This window comes from Leptonychotes weddellii, chromosome 1 (genome assembly GCF_054177405.1).
Source record: "Leptonychotes weddellii isolate Sample4059 chromosome 1, ASM5417740v2, whole genome shotgun sequence".
Classification (NCBI taxonomy): Eukaryota; Metazoa; Chordata; class Mammalia; order Carnivora; family Phocidae; genus Leptonychotes; species Leptonychotes weddellii.
Window position 1 is genome coordinate 156,086,367 of NC_138369.1, and position 22,704 is coordinate 156,109,070.

The 22,704-nt window shown below is 35.5% G+C and overlaps 1 protein-coding gene across 1 annotated transcript in view; it reads right to left on the reverse strand.

The window, feature by feature from the left end:
* EPHA3 (EPH receptor A3) overlaps window positions 1-16,091 on the reverse strand; it is a 339,267-nt gene extending 323,176 nt beyond the window's left edge. Inside the window, exon 1 of the mRNA XM_081817250.1 lies at window positions 15,773-16,091. Coding sequence (XP_081673376.1) covers window positions 15,773-15,860 — 88 coding nt within the window. The 5' untranslated portion in view covers window positions 15,861-16,091. The remainder of the gene's footprint in view (window positions 1-15,772) is intronic.
* Window positions 16,092-22,704: the final 6,613 nt, after the last annotated feature.

Sequence of the window (22,704 nt, forward strand, 5' to 3'; positions counted from 1 at the left end):
GTTCATGTCTTCTGCCCATTTCTTGATTGGATTCTTTGTTCTTTGGGTGTTGAGTTTGATGAGTTCTTTATAGATTTAGGATACTAGCCCTTTATCTGATATGTCATTTGCAAATATCTTCTCCCATTCTTTTGGTTGTCTTTTGGTTCTGTTGACTGTTTCCTTTGCTTTGCAAAAGCTTTTTATCTTGGACATCAAAACACTTTTTAAAAGCATTTATTTTGAGTTTATATGGTGCCTTTTGTTTATAGCCAAATAAGAAAAGCAGAATCTAAGAATACTAGCCACTTTAAAGTGAATGATTGCTAAACTGGGACTTTCCAGGATACAACCTCAAGTCTCCTGTGATCCTGTTGTGCAGCAGTCTGAGTGTAGCATAATTGAAATAAGAAAAAGAGAAAGCTAATGGAATTTGAAAGTCAGCGTGTTGCAAGTGATTTCTCTGTATACATCAACTAAATCCAACACTGCAATATAACATATCGAATCCGACACTGAATCACTCAAGAACTTGGGTTACTAATGCTTTTCTCTCCCAAAATAGAGGTAGACCCTGATCATAGCCTTTCAGTGGTACCAACATACAAATGTTGGGGCACATGGAAGAAGCAGATAGAACTGTGATATACAATTATATTGTAGTTTTTGAGTTTTAATGATGATTTGCAATGTGGAAGGTTTATTTCAATTGCTGAAAAAATTTTGAGTTCACAATTATGAATTCTAACAAAAAAGGAAATTATTCTTAAGGTCAGACGGAGGATGGGCTTAATTCTTTAATAACTGCCTCATGCCAGATTATTTTTAAAATATATAAATTGTTCCTTACCAGTGTTCATATTCTAATTGTATGATTTCCAAATATTTTTGTTTTATAACAGGAAACATGCCATTTCATTAATTTCAGAATATTTTCTCTTTAAAAAATATTTTCAATTTAAAGGGCTCTATGGCATATATTAACTTCTTAAAGTGATTTCAACTGGACACATTTTAAAATGTTCTGACTGTGAGCAGAGATATAAATAAGTGCTTTTTGGCAAAATTGTATTTGGAAATCACTGTCCGAAGTCTGGATGGATATGGTTCTGGGTTTCTTTCACATGCTTTACCCTGTCTAAACTTAGTGCTTTTAAACAGAAAAGATGTATGAATGGGTAAAGGAGTTTACATTCATGAAAACTGTAAGGGAATCTTTTTTCAAACTCATTGAGTTGGCTTTCAGGTGGGCACTAATGTGAGATTTGCTTAACAAAAGGAAGTATGGTCTCTGATGGGAATTAGAAAGGGTAGAATGGAGTACAGGAGTAAGAACAAAGAATAGAATAAGTTGGCTGAAATTGTAATGAGTACTTTTAGAAAGAAGGAAACCTTGTTGTCATTCCTGCCACTTATTTTTACTGTCACTTTTCCCACCCATCTGGATTGTGGATTTAAGATATCCAGGAGTCTTGGGGCGCCTGAGTGGCTCAGTCAGTTAAGCGCCTGCCTTAGGCTCAGGTCATGATCCCAGGGGTCCTGGGATCTAAGGCCCACATTTCATCAGGCTCCCTGCTCAGTGGGGAGCCTGCTTCTCCCTCTTCTCTGCCTGCTGATCCCCCTGCTTGTGCTCTTTCTCTCTCTCCCTCTCTCTCTCTGTCAAATAAATAAATAAAATCTTAAAAAAAAAAAAAAAAGATGTCCAGGAGTCTTGCTCTCTCTTTTTTCCTATCCTCCATCATAACAGAAAGACAGCCAAATAAATGTCCACTCCTTGGTTCATTGGTATTAACAGTGTTATGAAGAATTGTCTGTACCAGGAACTTATACCTCCTTCCCTTCTTAATAATAATGCAATAAAGTTTTTTAAAGGATTCGATTATTGAAATAATTTTTTCAATAAATACTACCAGTTAGTGAGGACAGATTAAAATTGTAAGACATAAATTTCTGGACTTTTCACTCAGAGAACCATTAACATGCCAAGATTTTTTTCAAGGGCACTTCTAAGTTCTGATTCACGTGACTATGTGTCCACTTAGAAAGACTGAGAATTAAACTAATATTCCATCTTGTAGATTAAGGTCTGCAAATATGCAGACATTGCTAAAATAATTTTTAAAATTAAATGACACAATTTCTTTCTGAAGTGGAAGACCGTTTCAATTATCTAATAACATATCACTAGCTTTATAGTAATGCTGTTTGCATTTTGTGAAATGCTAGTTGCACTGTATGAAAATATTGAATTATAAAAATTATCAAATAATTACTTCTAGGTGATCAGAGGGGTTTAATGGCTAAAGAATTTCAGACTCTTACAACGAGAAACACGTTTTCTTGTGAAACCTTCAGCTAAGGTGCCTTTAAAGCCAATTGCAAATAACTATAGAACCACTACAACAGAAAAGAAACCCATCCTTTGATTATGTCTTGCATTTACTAAAGAAGAATGACATTTCCTTTTCTGTTCACACTATCACTGTCATTGTCCCAGCCACATTTCTTGTACACTGCTTATCTTTATCATTTTCATCACTTTCTGTTATGATAAAAAGAATAGCTTTGCTCTAGGTTACAGATAGCAGAAGGGTCCTTTAATCTGCTCCTAGGTTGCACTTAAATGTCACAAATAGAAGAAAATGATACAGGAAGCGATAAATTTTATTCTGGGTGTTGTAATTCACTGTGTAGTACTCTGGTCAACCATAACATGGAATCAAGAAACCAAGAAGTATTTTCTGACAGAAGTCCACCAAAGCTCAGCTTTTCATTTTATTATACATACCAGGATATGCCATTGAGAAAAAATTTAGAGAAGTCAAAGTTTGATTGATGTACTTACATATTTCAACATAACTTTTACCTACTGTGATTACATATTCTTAATTTAATAGCTCCCGTAGGCTTCCTGTTTATATTTATTTCTACCTAAATATAACTAAAACAGTTTCAATAGATCGAGTTAATATTGTATTTTATAGACTAAAATTTATACAATTTTTTTAAGATTATAAATGAAGTCAACTATAACTTATTGTGTGCAGATAAATCTTCCTGAAAACTCTGTTAAATTTTACAGGCATTTTGTGTCACAGAAAAATATTAATTCATGATAATTTCTTCATCCAGTTGCCAGCTAAAATCATTATGCAAAAATTCAAGAAAAAATTCTGTAGTGCTAGCAGTTCTGTGAAAAAAATAATCCCTTTTGTCACATGGTATTTTAATGGCTTATTTGTGTGATATAAGCAGATTTCTGGATAAGGTGGTATACTTTCAACTTATTCTTTCTTATTAGCTTTTCCTCCTGAGCAATAATGTTGGATTTACTTCTATACAGGTCCTAATTATAGAAGAAACTGTAATTAGCTGCCTCATCTCAATCTTTGCCAAGAGCAGGGAGATCTCCTTGGACCCAAAACACAGTCTCACAGTAAGATGTCTGTGTTTTAATGACTAGGGTTGTTCAAGGAAATGACAGAAACACAGAACAAAATTCTGCTTTAAACCTGGACACATCAATAAATGGAAACCCTGTGCTGTTTCTAATGTGTTAAAGCTTTCTCCTTTTTTTTTCCCTTCTTAATCTGAGAAATATAAAGGTCACTCTAATATCATACTATTATGGAGAAAACAGCTATCAAATTATCACTACGGAATGTGTTCTTACAACAAAATAGTCCTTTCACATAAATGAGTGGGGATGGTCTACTGTCAGTGAAGTTTTAGTGAGTTAACTACCCCAGCTTTAATAACAGTGCCTAGAAGAACAGGTCTCTGTTTCTGTGCATTGTCACCTGATATTATGAATCATTTAGACAAGTAAAATGTGTTTCCCAAAATGTAAAAGTTACTAAAAGTAGAACATTAATGATTATATTAACACTGTACTTTTCCAACATATTTTGCCTTTTAAAGTGTTCTGGAAATAACAGAACTTGTTTATTTCTAATTCAGAAAGACTTTTCTGACAGATTAAAAAGTGAAAAATGAAAATATGTTACGCAATTATTAAATTATAAAGATAATCACTAAGGCAAATACGTATTCAAACCTTAGTATATACATTTTGCCTTCACACCATAAATTGAAGCTGACTTGGAATAAATATTTTAATCATAAAATCTTGATTATCAACCATCAACTACTAAATGAAAGCTATCTGTTCAGTCAGGATTTGACTGATGACTATGAAAATGAAACAAAATAGGGGTGCCTGGGTGGCTCAGTCGTTAAGCATCTGCCTTCAGCTCAGGTCATGATCCCGGGGTCCTGAGATCGAGCCCTGCATCGGGCTCCCTGCTCGGCGGGAAGCCTGCTTCTCCCTCTTCCACTCTGCCTGCTTGTGTTCCCTCTCTCACTGTCTCTCTCTGTCAAATAAATAAATAAAATCTTAAAAAAAAAAAAGAAAATGAAACAAAATAAGCACATTTGCCTTAGTAGAACAATTCTACTACAGAATTTCTTTTAGAAATAAAATACTCCTGGAAACCCTTGGATATAAGGATTCAAATTTTAGCACAGAATAAAAGGTGTAGTGATAACATTTAATTTCAATTTAAAAACATTCTCTGCACATCATTATGCCACAAAACATGTTATTTTTTTTTAATTTCAAAATATACCCCTTGCAGAATAAATTGATTTAAATTTCTGGGAAAGTAAAATCAGGGTCTAGATTTGGCTTCATCATATTCTGGGGGACAACTACATCTGGACTTTACATCACACATCGGAACTGATAGCTACAGACAAAGACACGCACACATATAAACAAACTCTTCAAGGTATAAATATGGGTTTCTATAGAGGCCCACGAAGGATCCAATGAGGGTGGTCACATGCTTATCAGTTTAATTCAAAACTTTCCATCTTAGAAGTATGGTGTCAAGGGAAAAAAAATCAAAGTATTAGTGCTGGTGATAGAAAACTTTTAATGTATCACTGCAAGAAAAGGTAGAATTCGGAAAAACCTCTATGTGATTTTTCTTGGTAGTGTAGTCAATATGAACAGCATATAAAAGCTTCTAACTGGGGATGGTTCCTTTTTGACATGCAATCATGAGTTATTTTTTTCTTAACATTTTCTTGATTCATTTTAATGGTTTTTAGATTTGTGGCTCTGAAATTAAATTTGAGTTTCTAAGTTGTCACTATTAACTTAGAGTAGTAAACCTACTGCAAACCCGCGCATAGAATAAAATATTCTTAATTAGTTTTCAAAGGATCACCTTTAGTATTTTTATTCTCTAATTCTCTATAGATTTTTAAAAGATATATGCATTTGGAATAATTTTGGACATTGCTTGTAAAGAAAGAGAAGAAAAACAATGTCCTTATTCAATATACGAATGTTTAAGGAAGCCTGTTCATTCAGATGAAATACATATGATTATGACTGAAAATCATTTTTGAAAAAACAAAGGCTATCAAACATTGAAATTTCAGATCAGAATGTTAAGAACACCATAATAAAATCTGAGTTTGTCTTTTTTATCTAATGTAAATGAGTATTAACTTATCTATGTAAAACAGATCATAAAAGCAAACCAAGAGAAAAACACTATTCCCTTTTATTCCGTTTCTGTAAAAACATTTTCAAAATTTAGGGATAGCTATATTTGATGGAGTTTATATACCTAATAAAAGAATAACAACCCAATTTAATTTCTATTTATAATTTCTATGATTATGCCAGTTCTTTATATTTAGTTAAAATGCAAAAACAACCATAAATAGCTTTGGCATATGAAAGGGAAAAAATCACAATTTGGACATAATTCTAGCTTTATGCCATCTTTAAATATAATAGGTAGATTAAGGGGTCCAGTTGGGGAAAATTTATAAAATTAGATAATGACAAATAACTTAAACATGGTTATTTTTATTTTTCCTCATCACCAATTTGTAATTCAGAGAAATAGAATTTCATACCATCTTGATTCAAAAAGGTGTATATTCATTCATAAAATTTTGCCCACAGTGTGGTGATAGTTCTTTTTTGTACAGGGACAAATGGTGACACAGACACACACACACACACATATATACACACACAGTGCTTCAAAGTGGCTTCCCAGCTTAACTTCTCCTTAGTGTGAAAACTACCATTATATGCAATAAATAAATATATCTTTCCAAAACCTACAGATTTGTATTAATTGATAAATTAGATTTGAAAATCAGGAAATAAATACATGTTAACTACAAACGAGCTGTTCTCTGTTGCCCTTAGTCACCCCAAGGTAGAGAGAGAACGTCTAAATTTCACACTGATTGGAAGCCAACCAACTTTACCATTGACAATAAGTTAATTTTAAAGCCTTATATTTTTATCAAGGGAGGGAAAGGATGGGGGGTAAAGGGCAGGTATTACTTTTTACTGGGCCTGTAGAATTTATTCATCTATCTTTCTTTATTATTTGAAAGAAGATAAATTAACCTTACCTTAATGAACATATGGGAAATTGAAGACGAAACCATTTTGATATTGATTAATCAGCAACAAAATTAACTCTGGCTTATCCCTTTGCTCCTGTATCTTTTGAGACCCTACCATGTAATTAGTCAAGATTTTTGTCTTGAAACAAGAGGCAACTCAGTTTGGAGACTTTAAGGTCAAGTTTGTATTTTCTTGAATGAGAGAGTTCTACAAACTCAAACATAAATAAAAAAGTTTAAAAATAGGGAAAGTAGTTGTTGACTCTAATTATCCAGAAGCAAGAAAAAAAAGTTTGTTGCTAAGCCCTCACTTTTGTTTATGGCAAAATGTGCCAATAGCTTGAGTGGTTGAATCATTCGTTGGAAACATAAAGGATAACACGTTAGTTTTTTTTTGTTTTGGTTTGGTTTGGTTTGGTTTGGTTTTTTGGTACATTACAATGAAGAAAGCAAGATACTAAAAGCAGCTTTCTGATTTGGAAGACGAATGTCATCAATATGCTGTTTTTGCTCTTTGCCAGGTTACCAAAATTTATTGCAGCAATTAATGCAAAACATATGTGCTGAAGTACCCACATGAAAAATATAATTGCCCCAACTTAATTTGCTACCTTTCAAAACCATGTTTTAGCTACCTTTTCTCAATGCCTCCACTTAAATAGAGTACAAGTGTTTTTATGAAAGAGAAGATAAATCATTATAATTTATTTTCTCATCTTAAGTAATATATAAATTATTTTTTAAGTAGGAAAAAGTTTCCACGAGGAATAAAGTCTACTTTTTAGACCATATTCTATTTTCCCCATTACTGACTTCCATGACAATTCCAACAGTTAATTCACACTCTGTTTTTATTATATAAAACTCTAAATAATAATATTTGCATTATATTGATAATTGCCTCACAATCTGTGTATGGAATTCCTGACAAAATCTTCTTTCCAGCACGTGGAAAGGAGTGTTGGAGTGTCAGGAAGGAGAGACAGAGGTAAAAACATGTGAAGAAAAGGCAACACAGACATTTTCTCCTATTCCTCTGTCCACATCAAATTTTCTTTACATTATTTTCTTGGTGTGTCCCCCACTCATGCAAATAATCATTAACTTATGAGTGCAAAAAACTATGCCGTTTCTAAGTACTCTTTGAAGCACTTTCTTAAAAGTACTCCGAAGCACAATTTTTCGTTCCATTACTCTGGGTATTTCTAAGTTATTCTTACAAAGTCACAGGACAAATTAGCTAGTCACTAGGATTAAGATTCAAAAGCTAAGGCTTCTCCTGAAAAGAAGGATGCCTCCCTCATTCATAGGCATTGGCATACATGAGAAAACATATGAGGTTAAAATCAAAAGACAAAGACAAGAGAGGGCCTGGCTCGGTTACTACTTTATTATGATTTGTTTCCTCAGTTTCCTTAATTGCAACAATGGAAAGTGTCATCATACCTACCTTAGGGCTGTCTTAATGATTAAATGAGGTCCATTAAATAGTGAATGATAATGTAGGGGAAAAATTCTTTCCAGCCAGCGGAATTCTGTACAATTATTACCGCAATGTTGGGCATGGCACCGAGGCCATATTTAGTCTCGGAATCCCCTGGATTCAACCATTCTATCTTTTATGAAAAATACTAAAGTTCCAACACAACCACGGAAACATCAGCATCAGCATCATCCTACTACTAACCTACCTCTATGGCAGCGCTCCCAGAAACACTTTCTAGCCCATTCCAAGTTTACTCGCAAAATCGGAACAGGGAAAATCCTGTTTTAATAAAACGGTGCCAATCAAATATGGGGCTGCAGGAGAAAACAGTTGTGCACAGGGGTGGGGGGTAGTTTATGGAACATGCCCCTTATCGCTCTGACGAGGGGCCTAACAGGTGGCGTGAGTAGGTGGCTTTAAAGAAAACCGGGGGCGGGTGGGGGGCCTCATTTTAGTTTAGCGCCTTAAGAACTGAAGGAAAGATCGGCTGGAAGACCAAAAAATAGTCGAGAGGTCGGGTCAGACAGCAGCAAGCATGACAACTGGACGTCCCAGGCGCTCCTGTGCTTCCCAACAGAGCACCAGGGGGGTACCAGGCGCTTTCCCTACACTGCAGGGAGTTCGTTCTAGAAGCCTGCAGAACTGTATCCCCCTCCGCCACTTGTCAAGTGGTGGCTCCGTGAACTCCTATGGAAAGGAGACCGCGCCACTTCCGGACGCCAAGCTCAAGAGGCTGGCTGAGAGTAATGGGGCGGGGGCGACAAAGCTGTCCGGTCACAGTCTCCCGTGAAAGGACGTACCTGGCGCATCCGAGGCGCTCGCGCTTTCTGGGCGGGCCCGACCGAGCCGAGCCCCAGGTGAGGAGAATCCAGGTGGTGAGGCGGTCACCGCCTCTGCGAGCGCCAGCAGCTCCGCGGCAGCAGGCAGAGGGCGCACGTTTACCTCTCGCTCGCCCGGGTCTGCAGCCCGCGCTAGGTTTGGGTAACTTGGCGCCCTCGCGCCGCTCACATCCACCCTCCGCCCGGCTCAGAGCGCCCGGCCCCGCCGCCCGGAGGAAGCCCGCAGCAGCGGGAGCCCCGCGTGCGACCGCCGCCCGGCCGGCCTGCGGGAGGCCGGGGCCAGCTGAGTGCGTTTGCGGCAGCCAGGCGCCGAGACACTCGCGCACAAAGAACCACCGCCTCCCGGAGGGCAGGGGCTGGGGCTGGGGGACGCGGACCCGGAGTTGAGTATTTATGATTTGATCTTTAAGCCAATGCAGAGAGAAAAAGTAATGAATTCTTGGGAGACCCTGTTTTCCCTCCGCACCACTGAGCCTGTTTCTGCCGACGAAACAGTTTGCAGTTTAGATGCCCTGGTAGTGGGTGTGGTGGCAACGAGGAGCGCTTGCTCATCTCTCAGCTGCCACACTGCTGTGACTACCCGCGAAGCCCTGCTTCCTCCTAGAATTTCTCAGAGCACACGTCTGAAGTGTAATCAATATTGTTTCATCAAATACGGGAGGCGTAACGCGAAGAAAAAGAAACGCCGTCATCCCTTCTGTGGCCACCCAGTACCCATGGCTGAGATTATTCACAACAGTTTGTTTGTACAGTGCTGCCACTTGTTTTCCCCCTCCTTCCTCGCCTATTATTCTGACTTCACCATGTTGGTTTGGATTATGTGGATTTTCACCCTTTGCTTTGACTGGAACAGCAGGACATGGTTTAGAAAATGAACGGAGGGAGGGGGCTGCACACTCAGGGCTTCCAGTTTAATAACATCACTCCAAGTTGGAGGCTTTATTTGCTGAACTGGTTTTGATTCCATCCACCCTCCGCATGCATTTGCCCAGGCATCCAAAGGGGGAAGCATTCTTTGGCGTACACTCTTAAAACTTTCCTGGATAAAATATTTTCTTCTGGGGAAAATCAAATTGTATAAACTTTAGAGAAGAAACAACGCAACCACCCCCCTTTTTTGTTCAGTGTGCAGGTTTTTAGGGTTTTAATAAAAATTGATTAGCCAGATGTTTTAAGTGATAAATATTTTCTTTTTAAGCAAAATATTTATATATTAACACTGGTTTTAGAATCTTTGCACGTCTCTACTTCTCCATCTTTTTAATCAACTTTTTATTTTCTTCTCACTTTCAACGACCTTTTTTTCTTTGTAATTGACCACCCTTTTTTATTTCAGAGAAGGCTGGTAGGAGGCAAACTAAAACTTGCTGACTTTCAGACTTTTCCAAGAGAAAACCTCCTACCAGGTTTCAAGAACTACCTGACACTAGGTAGCTTGTAACAGAGACCCAGAAGGTAAAATTAAGGGGAGCACTGCTCCCACACCCTGATTCCCACCAGGAGTGTCTTCCTAGTTGAATTTGTGGCTTGGAATCCTTTGTATTTTATAAAAGTCACAACATTTCTTTTATTTTTACAGTCATTAGGAAAGAATTTTCTAAGGTTTTCAAATTTCTGAGAACCAAATTTCAAGTCCTACTTTTTGGTATACCTGGATGAATAATATAATGAATGTTTCACACCACCAGTCATCCCTTTATTTGAACAATCTGTGGAAAGCCACTTGTCCACTTTCTAAGAGCCCTGCATTGACCCTCCCTGGTGATAAAATCCAGATCTCTGAAAATAGAACCCAAAAGGGACACCTGCATCTGTTTTTCTAAATCTTTTATCAAACAGGAATTAAAAGAACAACATTTATTAAACGTTTTAAAGGAAAAGTGTGTATCTTAGAAAATAAAGTTGAGGATCTTGACAAAATGATTTGCAAATTTAGTGTTCTTCCAAGATATACATATTTCCCCTTACATCTAGTATTTATGCCAAACAAAATCACTGGGAATGACTAAAATCAAAGGTAACCCACATCACAGATTTCTTAGTAAGTAAGTGTCTATAAAAACTTATCGAGTTTTGATGATTTGTGGAAAGTTTTATTAATATTTTCTTGAAGATTTTATGACTTGGAAAATGTAACTCTCAAACACAGTCCTTGCTCTTTCCATTTGCGTTGAAGTTAGTAAATCAAATATACTGTGGAAATATGTTTTGCCTTTAAAAATCCTTTGCATATGTAACTGATTATTTGATATTTAAAAATTGCATATATTTTATTTCAGAAAAATTCCAAAGCTTCAGAAACAGTTTTAACATTTAGGGTACTTTATAAAGAAACTTACTGTGAGAAGCTAATAGAAGTGAGGGTGTTAAAAAACACACCAAAATTTGAATATTGACATGTGGATAATATATAAACACGATAAAGAATTTTACTAAATCTTTTCTTTAACAATAATAAGTTTCTTAAGACTCAAGGTAAAACTACTCATTTGTTTATATGAGCAAGGTGCAAACCATAATTATATTCAATTAATTAAGAAACTTCACACGAAATTTCCTAAACTCACTAAACAATGTTTAAAAAAATGCCTTCAAGTTTTGATTGTTTACAATATTTTGTTTAAAATTTTTACATTAATTTTAAGTGCTTTTCATTTTTGCTCCCAATTTCTAGCGTTTCATGGAAAAGACAACTTTATATAAAATGCAGCCATGATGTAACACGTGGCAATGGTGTTTTATTATATGTAGTTTCCCTTTTATAGTTCCAGTTGTTTCTGAGTTATAAATATATCCAATTGACCCTAAATCTTAAAATAGGCAGAAAAGTGATATCAACTAGAGTACCAATAATAAAAAAGTATAAAATTGAAGAATTGATAGCTGGTTTGTATTTATAAATCTATTGTTATTGCCACAATACTTATTATTTAAAAGAATTTTTAATTGCTCATTTATGACAAGGACTAGAATGGTGTAATGGATGAAACATAAGAGGGAGGAGAATGGACATTTTTCCCACTTGAATTATTATTATCAATATTAGTCATTGAGAAAATATAGATTCAGAATGAATTAATTTCGTGATAGATTTTGAGAGGTTACTAAAAGTTTCTTTCCGGCACAATCAAAATATTATCGTAGCAATTCAGGTTGTCAGTAAAAGCTTAAACAAATTTGCTGATAATCCTGTTAATGACCTAGGTCAAGTGTTAACTGTTGTGGGTTATAAAATAGTGAAATTAAGGTTTCTCCTACCTCCAGGCAAATAGCATAGTTATAACTATTGGGGGTTGGGAGGAGCTATTAGGGGAGCTATTAAATTACAAAAATGTATAATGCATTCAATTATTTAGTCTAGCGTGATGAAATGCTATTAAAAGCAAATGTAAAACCTCTTAAAAAAAAAACCTATAAAGATATGACAGCTTAGTCTCCATAAATATTTCAATCACAATGTATTATTATTTGAGGATAAGTGTTTATATATGAAAAGAGATGCCAATTTATAGTAATTTTTAAAAAGGGAATAATCCATTGTTTAAATGTTTATCTCCAACATTTGCTTAATAGTCAAAGGGAAGTATACAGTGTTCATTTGCAAATTTTACTTTTAAGCTTTGAACAGTCACAGAGTCACCTCTAGTACTTAGAAGATTTATGTTCAGTAAAATACATTTCATAGATACAGTGTCCCAGCCACTCCAATAAAAGTCTCCCAAAATAAGTAGTATATAAATATGCAGATTTAATTTTATTTACTTTTATTTTGAAAACTCTGATTTCCAATGTAAAGAGCTCTATGGGTAAATGTTAATCTAATTTACAAAGGCTTTTGGATAGAAAAATGATTCAGTGCTTATGTACTGATGAATAAGCAGTTCATTCTGCTTCAGACTCCTTCAAATGTAGAAAAGTATTAAAAGAGAGTAACTTATCTATTGCTAAAGAGATTGATACTTCACTTTATAGCAAGTTTTTACCTCTTTGCAAAGTTATTTTTCTTTACCGTTATTATCATCCATTTGGGATCAGAACAGGGAGCAAATATATGAACTTCTTAAATAACACGTAGTGTAGCAATCCTATTTTGCCATGAGTAGTTGATTTCCTATTGGAAGTCTTTTATTGGTGTGTCATATAAACAGAGACCTGATAAGATTTTAACAAAGTTCCATGCAGCTTTAATAAAGTTTCTATTTAAGTAGATAGGCCAATTGTTAGTTTAAGCAGTCATTGAAATTATGAATAATCTATGATCGTTGAGGAGGCCAGTGATAGAAAGTATCAACTAGAATCATTTTCTTGAAAGCATATCAAAAAGTTATTTGTAACTGTATTAATAAGAGGAAAGTTCAGATGAAACTTTTTCTAAGTATTTTTTTAACTTTTTAATCATAGGCCCATGGCATTTTAATAGATATTTGACTATCAAATCTCAAATTAAAAAAAAATCACACAAGGGAAAGCAATTAACTCAATGGCTTGGTTTTGTTCCCTTTTAATTCTATCATGCCTAACTTCATAACAGATTGTGAAATAAATTCTAATAAATTTTACTAGTAGATTTCTAGTAAATTTTCTTTGGTGTTGAAATATAATTTTTAGCATAATATTTTAAATGCAACCTAGTATTTTATATCTCAGTTCTCAAAATTTATATCAGAAAGCTATATTAATCAGATTCATTTTATCATTATTACTTCCACCAAATATATGAATTTTCAGAAGCATCTTGCTTTCTATTCAAATGACATTGTTAGAAGAATTTCATGGAAATCTTGGCACATACTTGGATTTTTCACTTTTCATGTTGTTCAACTCAACTTTTAAGACCTAAGCTATTGCATTAATATTTAAAATTTCACTCAAATATTACTCAAGTTAAATCATTTTGTTCCAAAGCTTCCCTTCATGACCTCAGGAGGGAAAGGAAACACTACTCATAGGACATGATCTGGAAAGAATAATCCCATGAACAATGAATAAACTTTTATCCAAGCAAATTAAATGTAATTGTGTCAGTTTTCGGCATATATTTCCCTTTCTATATACATCCCTGCCTGCATAATAATATATACATTATATAGTGAAACATACACAAGGTGTGGCTTAAAAGAAATTTACATTTGATTATTCCTGTTTCATTAAATTAATATTCAGTAATTTTATGTAAGCATGAATAAGTTTCAAGGGTCTTTTTTTTCCTCTTGCAGTTTACTGAAAGGTTATGTTTTCCACAAAAATACTGACTCTCTCAGCTCTATCCCTGTGCATTATTAATTCAGTAAAATCCATTATCTAAATAGTTTATAAATATTCCATCTGGAGAAATACAATTTATCATAGCAATACGGGAATAATATTTCTAGACTTCTAGTTATTGTCAATTCTTTAATATCTTCAAAAAATAAGATTAAACAAACACTAATTTTTGCTTACTGATATGTTACTCATTATACAAATGATTACTCTTGCCTTTCAATGAAAAATGATTGACCATTACTTTCAAATAAAGATTTTAATTTGATTTCTACAAAAAAAAGTCACTTATAGGTGATCAGATGATTTTCTTGATCCTTATATTTTAGAATTTTCACTTTCCCAGTTAAAAAAAGACAGAAAAACTTAATGAAATCTGCCAAATTGATAAAGGCAGTCACTAAGGAAAGAACAAAATTAAACTGCTCTATTAGCAGTGAAAGTAGGTCACCAATATAAGCAGTTTTTAGATTTAATTAAAAAGTTTCTACATATTTTGAGTATTTACTTGTCTTTTTGAAATAATGCATACAATATACAACAGTATTGGCTTGCCAATGTATTTTTAGTGACAAAATACATAATGAAGCATTTTCACATCTTGCTCAGTATTGCTAAATTGCAAAATAAATTGCTAAATGTTATTGTCATAAGTTCAAAATGATTAAGAGGAAATCAAAGTTGTAAATGTTGCTTTAAAACAATCAGTTATTTAGAGAACTTTGTCTTAAGAGTCAGTGATTGTATTCACAAATCATTAGGAATAGATCACAAAAGGTATACATGAAAAAAGCAATGTATCCATCAAATACACAATCTTATAGGAAACATTAGTGTTCTCAATTTTACATTTGCACTTTAATCCACTGAAAAGGGATGAATACCCATTAGGAGGAAAATAAATAACCCAACATCAGGAAATGCCATTTGCTGCATATGGACATTCTTTCTTAATTTGTTATTCAGTTATTTACTATACCTACCCAGGAGCTTTTCACTTTCCATCAAATACTTTCCCTTACTCATATATAAACCCTTAAACAAAGAGAATCCAACCTAAGCTTATTGCAATTCCTACAAATATCACTTATGTTAATGTGGCATATGCTGCTCATTAGAACCTGTAGCATAGAGCAAACCATCGCCTGGCAGGATACACATCACTTCAATACAGCAGTTGCAATATAAACACACACACACACACACACACACACCATCAGCTTCAACAAACTCTGATTTCCCTTTAGTCCATTCATAAATGCCATGATCCTAAGTAGGAGCAACCTGTCATTACCTTTAAACATACTAAAGAACCTAGCAAGGAGGGTTTAATTTTCTTTTAAACTTCTCAGAGTACTACATGGTCATAATTAGAAATAAAATACTGCCATGGCTATTTGGCAATTAACATCGTGGGCTGTAAAACTGGAGGATTTTTCTCTTTCTTTTCTTTCTTTCTTTCTTCTTTCTTTCTTTCTTTCTTTCTTTCTTTCTTTCTTTCTTTCTTTCTGCTTAAAATTGGCAAACAAGGTAATTGCTTGAATTGGTATCAGATTAAAACCACATTTTAGGTTTAGGCAATCCAAAATTCTCTCCTAAAGTCTTTTAGAAGACAGCAGAAAATAAAAGCACATCTGTAGTTTACTCTCAGAGGAAACTGCTTTATTCTGAGGCACCTTAACGACCTGAAAAGGTTCCGGGAGAACGTGCTTTGAAGAGCGTTAGCCCTGTGGGGCAGGGCAGTTTGCTGTACCTGGCTTACCTTCATTGGAAGGTTGGAGAATCAGTTCCCCGAAGCAGTTGAGAAGGGAGCAGCTGAGAAGGAGGAGGATGGAGAGGTGACAATCCATGTTGCTGGTGCAGAGGGCAGTGAGAGGAGCATATCTCCATGAAGCATGCCACTGATGTGAGGGGGAGCGCTCTGATTGCTGGAGAAGTTACCATGCTCCGCTCGCAGGCTGATGTCAAGTTTGACACTGGAGATAAGGAGGAGTCTGGCTGCCTTTCCTCGAACCTCGCTCAAGGACTTCCCTGGGTCCTAGTGCCGTCGGAAGTGAGCGAGGCAGAGGAAGGAACAGCACGCGGAGACTTGGAGACTCGCAGACTGCTCTGAAACACAGAGCTGGGGAGCAAGGGGTGAGATGGGGGGGTGCGCCGCCCATAGGCAGGAAATCCAGAAGTCGTGATGGGGCAGTGGTAGAGAGCAGTGGAAGGGAGGGAAAAACACCCGCTCTTTATTTTCATTGAAAAGCAGCTATTTTATTGTTTGCTGTACATGCTCTGTAGGTTAATTCCCTGAAGAAACCAGAAACCCTGATAGGAGTGTCATATGGCAGTGTGAGTGAAAAAGAAAGCGAAATGCCAGAAGATGTTTGTATTATAAGAACAGGAGCCTTTCGTTAAAAAAAAAAAAAAAAAAGATGATTGTATAATTCAAAGGAAAATTAGGATTATTCCTTTACTACATTCAATGAAATCATAACTCTTATGAGCCCTTTGTGGTGCAGAAGGACACTAACACAAACCCCAGATCAGAAAGTCTTTTCAGTCCTGTACCAAATGGTATCTGGGCTTTCAAATAGATTTGGCACAGGGATTTCAGTGTACATTTGGTGTACTTTAGTTTTCCAAACCGGGAGTAACCTTTACCATGCTAAGGAAGTGAACAAACCCAGCCCCAGGAATAGCTGCTGGTCAGCATTCACTATTTTCTGTGCTGTGGGTATAATACAAATCAAACCTGAAGTTTTTGACAACACATCACTACCCCTCTCTCTCACCATCTATGTTAAGATCTCTGGGTTCTATGAGATAAACATGGCATAATTCACAGCTCGGCATTCAGCTTTTCAGCCACTTCCAATCTGATAATAGTTGGATACTGTTCTTCTTTAACATTCCAAATCCAATGGCTAAATAAAGTGTCCTAGCACTTTCTCACTTTACACCATGCCTAGAAATGATTTCTCTTATTTCCAGTTCCCTTGTTGGACAATATAATAGCAATCTATTTCAGCTGAATAATTTTGTGATTTATATTTTGAGAACTATCTTCACTTATCTTTAAAATATCCCCCCGAAATTGATTACTCAAATATCCTCCTGCTCATCTATCTTTTCCTATTCTAAACAGAAAACAAGACTCTCATTCCTTGCACAACTCCAGAAAGTTAAGATAGGTTGGCAACTTTAAAATCAGTGATCAATTTTAGAGCACTAAGTTGTGGAATCTAAATAAGGGTTTGAAAAGACCTTGCTAATAACATATTCATTTCACAAACACTATGTTTTTAATGAGAGAACACAATTTTCACATGAATTGAAGTTAAGGGCTTCTAGACTAGCTTGTTGGCTGGGGTGGGGGGTTGGGAGGTGGGTAGAGGAAGTGAGAGGAAGAGTGGCCCTGCTCACTTTCTATGTATGCCTTGTTACTTTGTATCTCTAACTTCTTCCCACATTATGTCACCGGAGGCTGTATAACCGTCTTCAAGTGCCAAGTCTGTCAGAATTGAAAATAATGACAGATACTGAACAGAGGACTCAGATAATGGTGACTCCGGCATTTTTTTAAAGTTGCAACACAACTTTAGTCTTTCCATAAGGCACAGTTCCATTGTTCTAGGGTTAGATAAAATTTTTCTGAAACTTGAAAGAAAATAAAGTCTTATTTGAAATGACAATTTATAAACATTTTGGAAAAATATGCCAATGTGCTGATATCCACATACACTGGCTTCCCCTCACACTACTTCTCTCCTCACAATTAACTGCTGTCACTGGGGAAAGAGGCATTCATGTTTGAAGGAAACTACAGTAGTGTGAAAATGGGTAAGAAGCAATTGTTGGCCTGGGAATATAATATAAACAATATAAGATCTCTCAGTTATAGACTCTCTAAGTCAAGAGACATCGAACAATAAGTAAAGAGTTTCCACAATCTGAAATACTTACCAAAAGTGCATATCCCTTCTTCCCACCACAGATTTACTTAACTAAACCTCTGAGGTTGGAACCCAGGAACCTGCAATTTGATGAGCTCCTCAGGTGATCCTGTGGTGATCCCAACATTTGAGAACGACTGCTGAGTGTGAAGAGGGAAAATCAGAAACAGAATGGTGAGATTTGAGGCAATTTTAAAAGTAAAACTAAAGTAATATGGAGCCGAACTACAATCTAGCAAAAAGAAGGAAAATACAAGATGAAATTAAAGTACATGTGCGAAGTGAAACAAACACTATTCCCCAAAGAAAATCTGGATTTGGGGTTTGAGGAAGAGGGAGATGCCTGACATCTGCAATATTTAGTTCACCTAATATTTCAATTTAACAGAATGTGAGTGTCTAACATGTACCTGCTCATGTGCTAGACACTGAGGGTAAAAACATGAAGAAGACCTTGTTTCTGTCCTTTAAAATAATTTAGAATCACATTGTGGCAAGTGTTAGATAGAGGTAGAGTATTTTATAATATGGGGTGGGAGTGGGGGGTAATTCTAGTTAGGGGTTAAAGGATATTCCTGTAAAGGAATAGTTGGCAATTGAGTAACACAAGGAAAGATTTGTTTTAAAGAGAAGAGTTCTGAGAAGAGAGAATATATTTGAAAAGCACCCTTTCTGGAGGAAATGATAAATACCTATATTACTGGAGCATAGATTTTGAGGTGAGGTGAGGGGGCATGAAAAAGAGAGGACAGAAGGGATAGGAAAGAGCAAGGTCATAAAGAATTTTGTGAACTCTTCTAAGGAGCTTGGACTTGAAGGTGATGTGGGACAGAAGAGAGACTTATTCAATTTGCATTTTAAAAAGATCATTTTGCAGGGCGACTGGGTGGTTCAGTCGGTTAAGCCTCTGACTCTTGATTTCAGTTCAAGTCATGATCTCAGGGACCTGAAATCAAGCCCCACATCAGGCTATGCTTTCAGCAGGGAGTCAGCTTGAGATTCTCTCTCTCCCTCTCCCTTTGCTCCCCTCCCTGCCCCGTGCTCACACTCACTCTTGCTCTCTCTCTCCCTCTCTCTAAAACAAATAAATAAATCTTAAAAAATAAAATATAAAAATAAAAAGATCATTTTGACATATTTAAGTGGGGAGAGTAAAATGGAAGCAAAAACACCAATTAGGAGCCAAGAGACCAATTAAGATCCCTTTGCAATAGAATAGCCAATATCATGTGGAGATAGGAGAGAGGCTCTTGAATCAGACTAACCTAGGTGACTGCCCTTGTTCTATTACTCTTCATAAAATTCTAATAATAACAGATCCTCCCTGATAGGGATGTTGTAAGGATTAGATAAGATTTGGGATGGTACAGATAAAGTCCAAGCCCTAGTGCTTGACACATTAAAAGCATTCCAAACATCTTTTATCTTGATCTAGAAGAGAGATCTAGATGGTATGATGCTGAGCAGGGACAGTAGAACACCAGTCACACAAATATAAGTGGGGGAAATTGGCAAAACTTCATAATAGATTGAGTACAAGAAATGGATGGAAGTGTCTAGGAGGCCTTTCAATCTCTGGCTTGAGTGAGGAGGTAGTCAGGAATGCAAAAGCAAAGATGGGCATGAGATACAACAATTTCTATTTTAGGTGTATCTATATGAAGTGGCCCAAGGGAAAGCCAAGGATAGATGAACTACTAGGAGACAAAGACCTTCACTGGAGTTCTTCCTTTGGGAATAATTTCCTTTGCAAATAATTACTATTAAAAAAAAAATAAGTAGGTTCATCCACATAAGCAAAATGTTGGCAGAAAGATGAGTTGGACAAGGATGAAACCCTAGCATATGCCAATACTTAAAGGACAGGCAGAAATAGAGAAGAACAAAGAGCTAGAAAAGATGAACATATTATTAAAATTTTTAAGGGTTTCACAAAGAATTCATGGTCAGCAGTGCATGCAAGAGAAATATTCAATAAAATATTGACTGAAGAGTGACAGTTGGATTTGACAGCCGAACGTTTTGATGACTTGGGGGGTAGCAGTTCTGGAGGAGTAATTGGGCTCCACATAAGCATTGAGCTAAAGGAGTAAATGGAAAGTGAGGAAGTAGAAAGATAAATATACTACTCTTTCAAGAAGGTGAGCTTAGAGGAGAAGGCATGCCTAGAAAAGGAAAGAGCAAGGGGTAATGAGAGTGTTAAAAAATGGGAGAGGCTTGCAAGTTTTCTCTCATGTGCTTGGCTGGCCAGTGATGCAAATAATTGACAAGGAATTTAGTGGACCAAATTTGGGGTATGGAGAAAAGGTGGGGAAATAATGGCTTCTATGTAGGACATGGCAAGATGCAAGTATAGATATTCAAGCCAATAGTTAGAAGATAAGCCCAGAAGGGAGGGCAGGTTAGACACTGAAAGTTAAACAATCATTAGTGAATTGGTAGTAGCTTAATCGACTGGAATAGATGAAATTGTCCAGAAAGGTCATAAACAGCAGGGGAGAATCAGTTCTGTTAAATAAAATATTCAGAAGGGAGATGGAGGATGTGTAATTATCAGAATTAATTGAGTAGGAGTAAATGTTATAAAAGAAAGGTAAAGAGAGAATGAGTTGGAGATGGCAAGAGAAATGAAAATTTCAGAAAAGGAGAGAATCAACAACAACAACAAAAAGATTTTTCCAGTTAATGGAAAAGCCAAAGGACTGGGAATCCCACCCCAAAAAATCATGTTTAGAGCTGCAAAATTCTTTGGCGCTTATCATTTTACAGTTAGAGAAAGATTAAAACATTGGTGACTTCATTCTGTTCATGCGGTCAAAGGCAACAATAGGGAAAGTACCTGAAAGCTCTTGCCAGTATGCAAAGAAAACATTAGAAAAAATACCTATGAGGAACTTTATAGGAAATCTTCCATTACCTAAGTGTTCGAAGGTGATTAGAATAGGATAATCCAAGAAAGTTTCTTGAAGGGTTGTGATTTTCAGGACAGTTACTAAATTTTGGACTTGAAAATAGTCACAGTAGGTTGCACAAATTAATTTGCTGTATTTTAACTGATATCCACCGAATTAACATATCTCAAATTTAAACATGCAAGTTTATGCAATCAATATAAAAATTAGCATGCCTGAATTAATTGAAAAATGCTAATTGTAAGTTAGAAAGATTTCGTTCAATTGTTATAAAGTCGTCAGAAGAAAAGTAAAAAAAAAAAAAGATCAGAAAGGTGATATGCTTGTCAGGATCAACCAATGCTATTTAAAACACACTCTTACACTGACTTTTATAACTACCTCTGAAACATTTCTCCATTTTAAAAAACAGACTTTACTACTACCATTACTTCCTAGTCTTCCATTTCTCTTACCAAAAGACAGTCAAAACAAGCCAAGAGTTCATCTTAAGATCTAAGGAAAACATCCCAAAGCTCTGAGCAAACTCTGAGCAAAAGCACGTGGAGCTTGAGGTGGTGGGGGAGTGAGGGAGCATTTGGCTGAAACAGAACCAATTTCATAGTCCTTTTAAGTCCATTTTTGAGAAATAATCATATATATTTACACACATAATCATTCATATACATATATACACTCACATTAATACATGCACACACAGAGGAAATACTGTATTGATAATCTATCCAATAATGTCTTCTAGAGTGGGTTGTCTCAATCTTTAATGTGCAGAAGTTTGGGGAGCTTGTAAAAATGCAGACTCTGACTTTGGAAATCAAGCACAGGGCCTGAGATTCTGCATTCCCACAAGTCCCTACACCATGTCTTCTGTAGGTCTGATAACACTTTGTATGGCAGAGTTCTAGAATACATAGATCTTGTTTGGAAAATTAGTATAAATATGGAGATACCATTTAAATATAAGCATAAACATATTTAAAAAGTCAGATGGTAAAAATATATGAAATACATGGCCCAATAGATTCAACTTTTTCTTTCAGTAAATTTCCAGATAAACCTAATGCTCTCACAAACTAGTTAGATAATACTGTAGTACCCCAAATTGCTCTCTTCTTGAAGGTAAGTAGTCAAGACTAATTCACCATTACTGTGAACTCTTATTCTGTTTTTATCTAAATCACTCTTGTAAGCATTTTATAATATACTGATCTGCATTGTTATTGAATAAGTGTTTCAAGGGTATGAACTGTCTGCCCAATATTTTAAGTTCTTTAATGACAAAGTAAACATCAAACATTATCTAGAAGAGAGAAGATACTGCTCAACACAAGAATGTATAATAATCTCATTTTATTTCAGAATATGTTGAATATGTGATAATTAAGGTTTGATAATAATTTCTCAAAGTATGTATTGAGGCCAAATTTCAACTATCCAAGGGGATTTACAAAGCTTAACAAGCATAAGAAAACCATTGTAAAACAAACCCATGACTTAATACAAAATGAATTTGTGTTTATAAGTATTAGGGCATTTATCTAAAGATAAAAAGTAATGTCCCTCATTTCTAATGGATTAATTTTGATTACAAAATAACATTTTAATTTTCTTGATATGCTATGTAGTTCAGTAAACAAGTAACAGAAATATGGTTTAATGATGTCACATTTATATCATACATATATGTGATTATGGCTCAGGTAAAAATGTAGGTGCAACCAGAGTATTTTTAACAAAAAGCAAAAAGTGATAAAAGATTATTAAATACTCCATAGAAGTATTTTGAGAACACATGGCTTCAATTTTGTTTCTCAAGTGTCTTGTAAGCCTGAACATAAAAT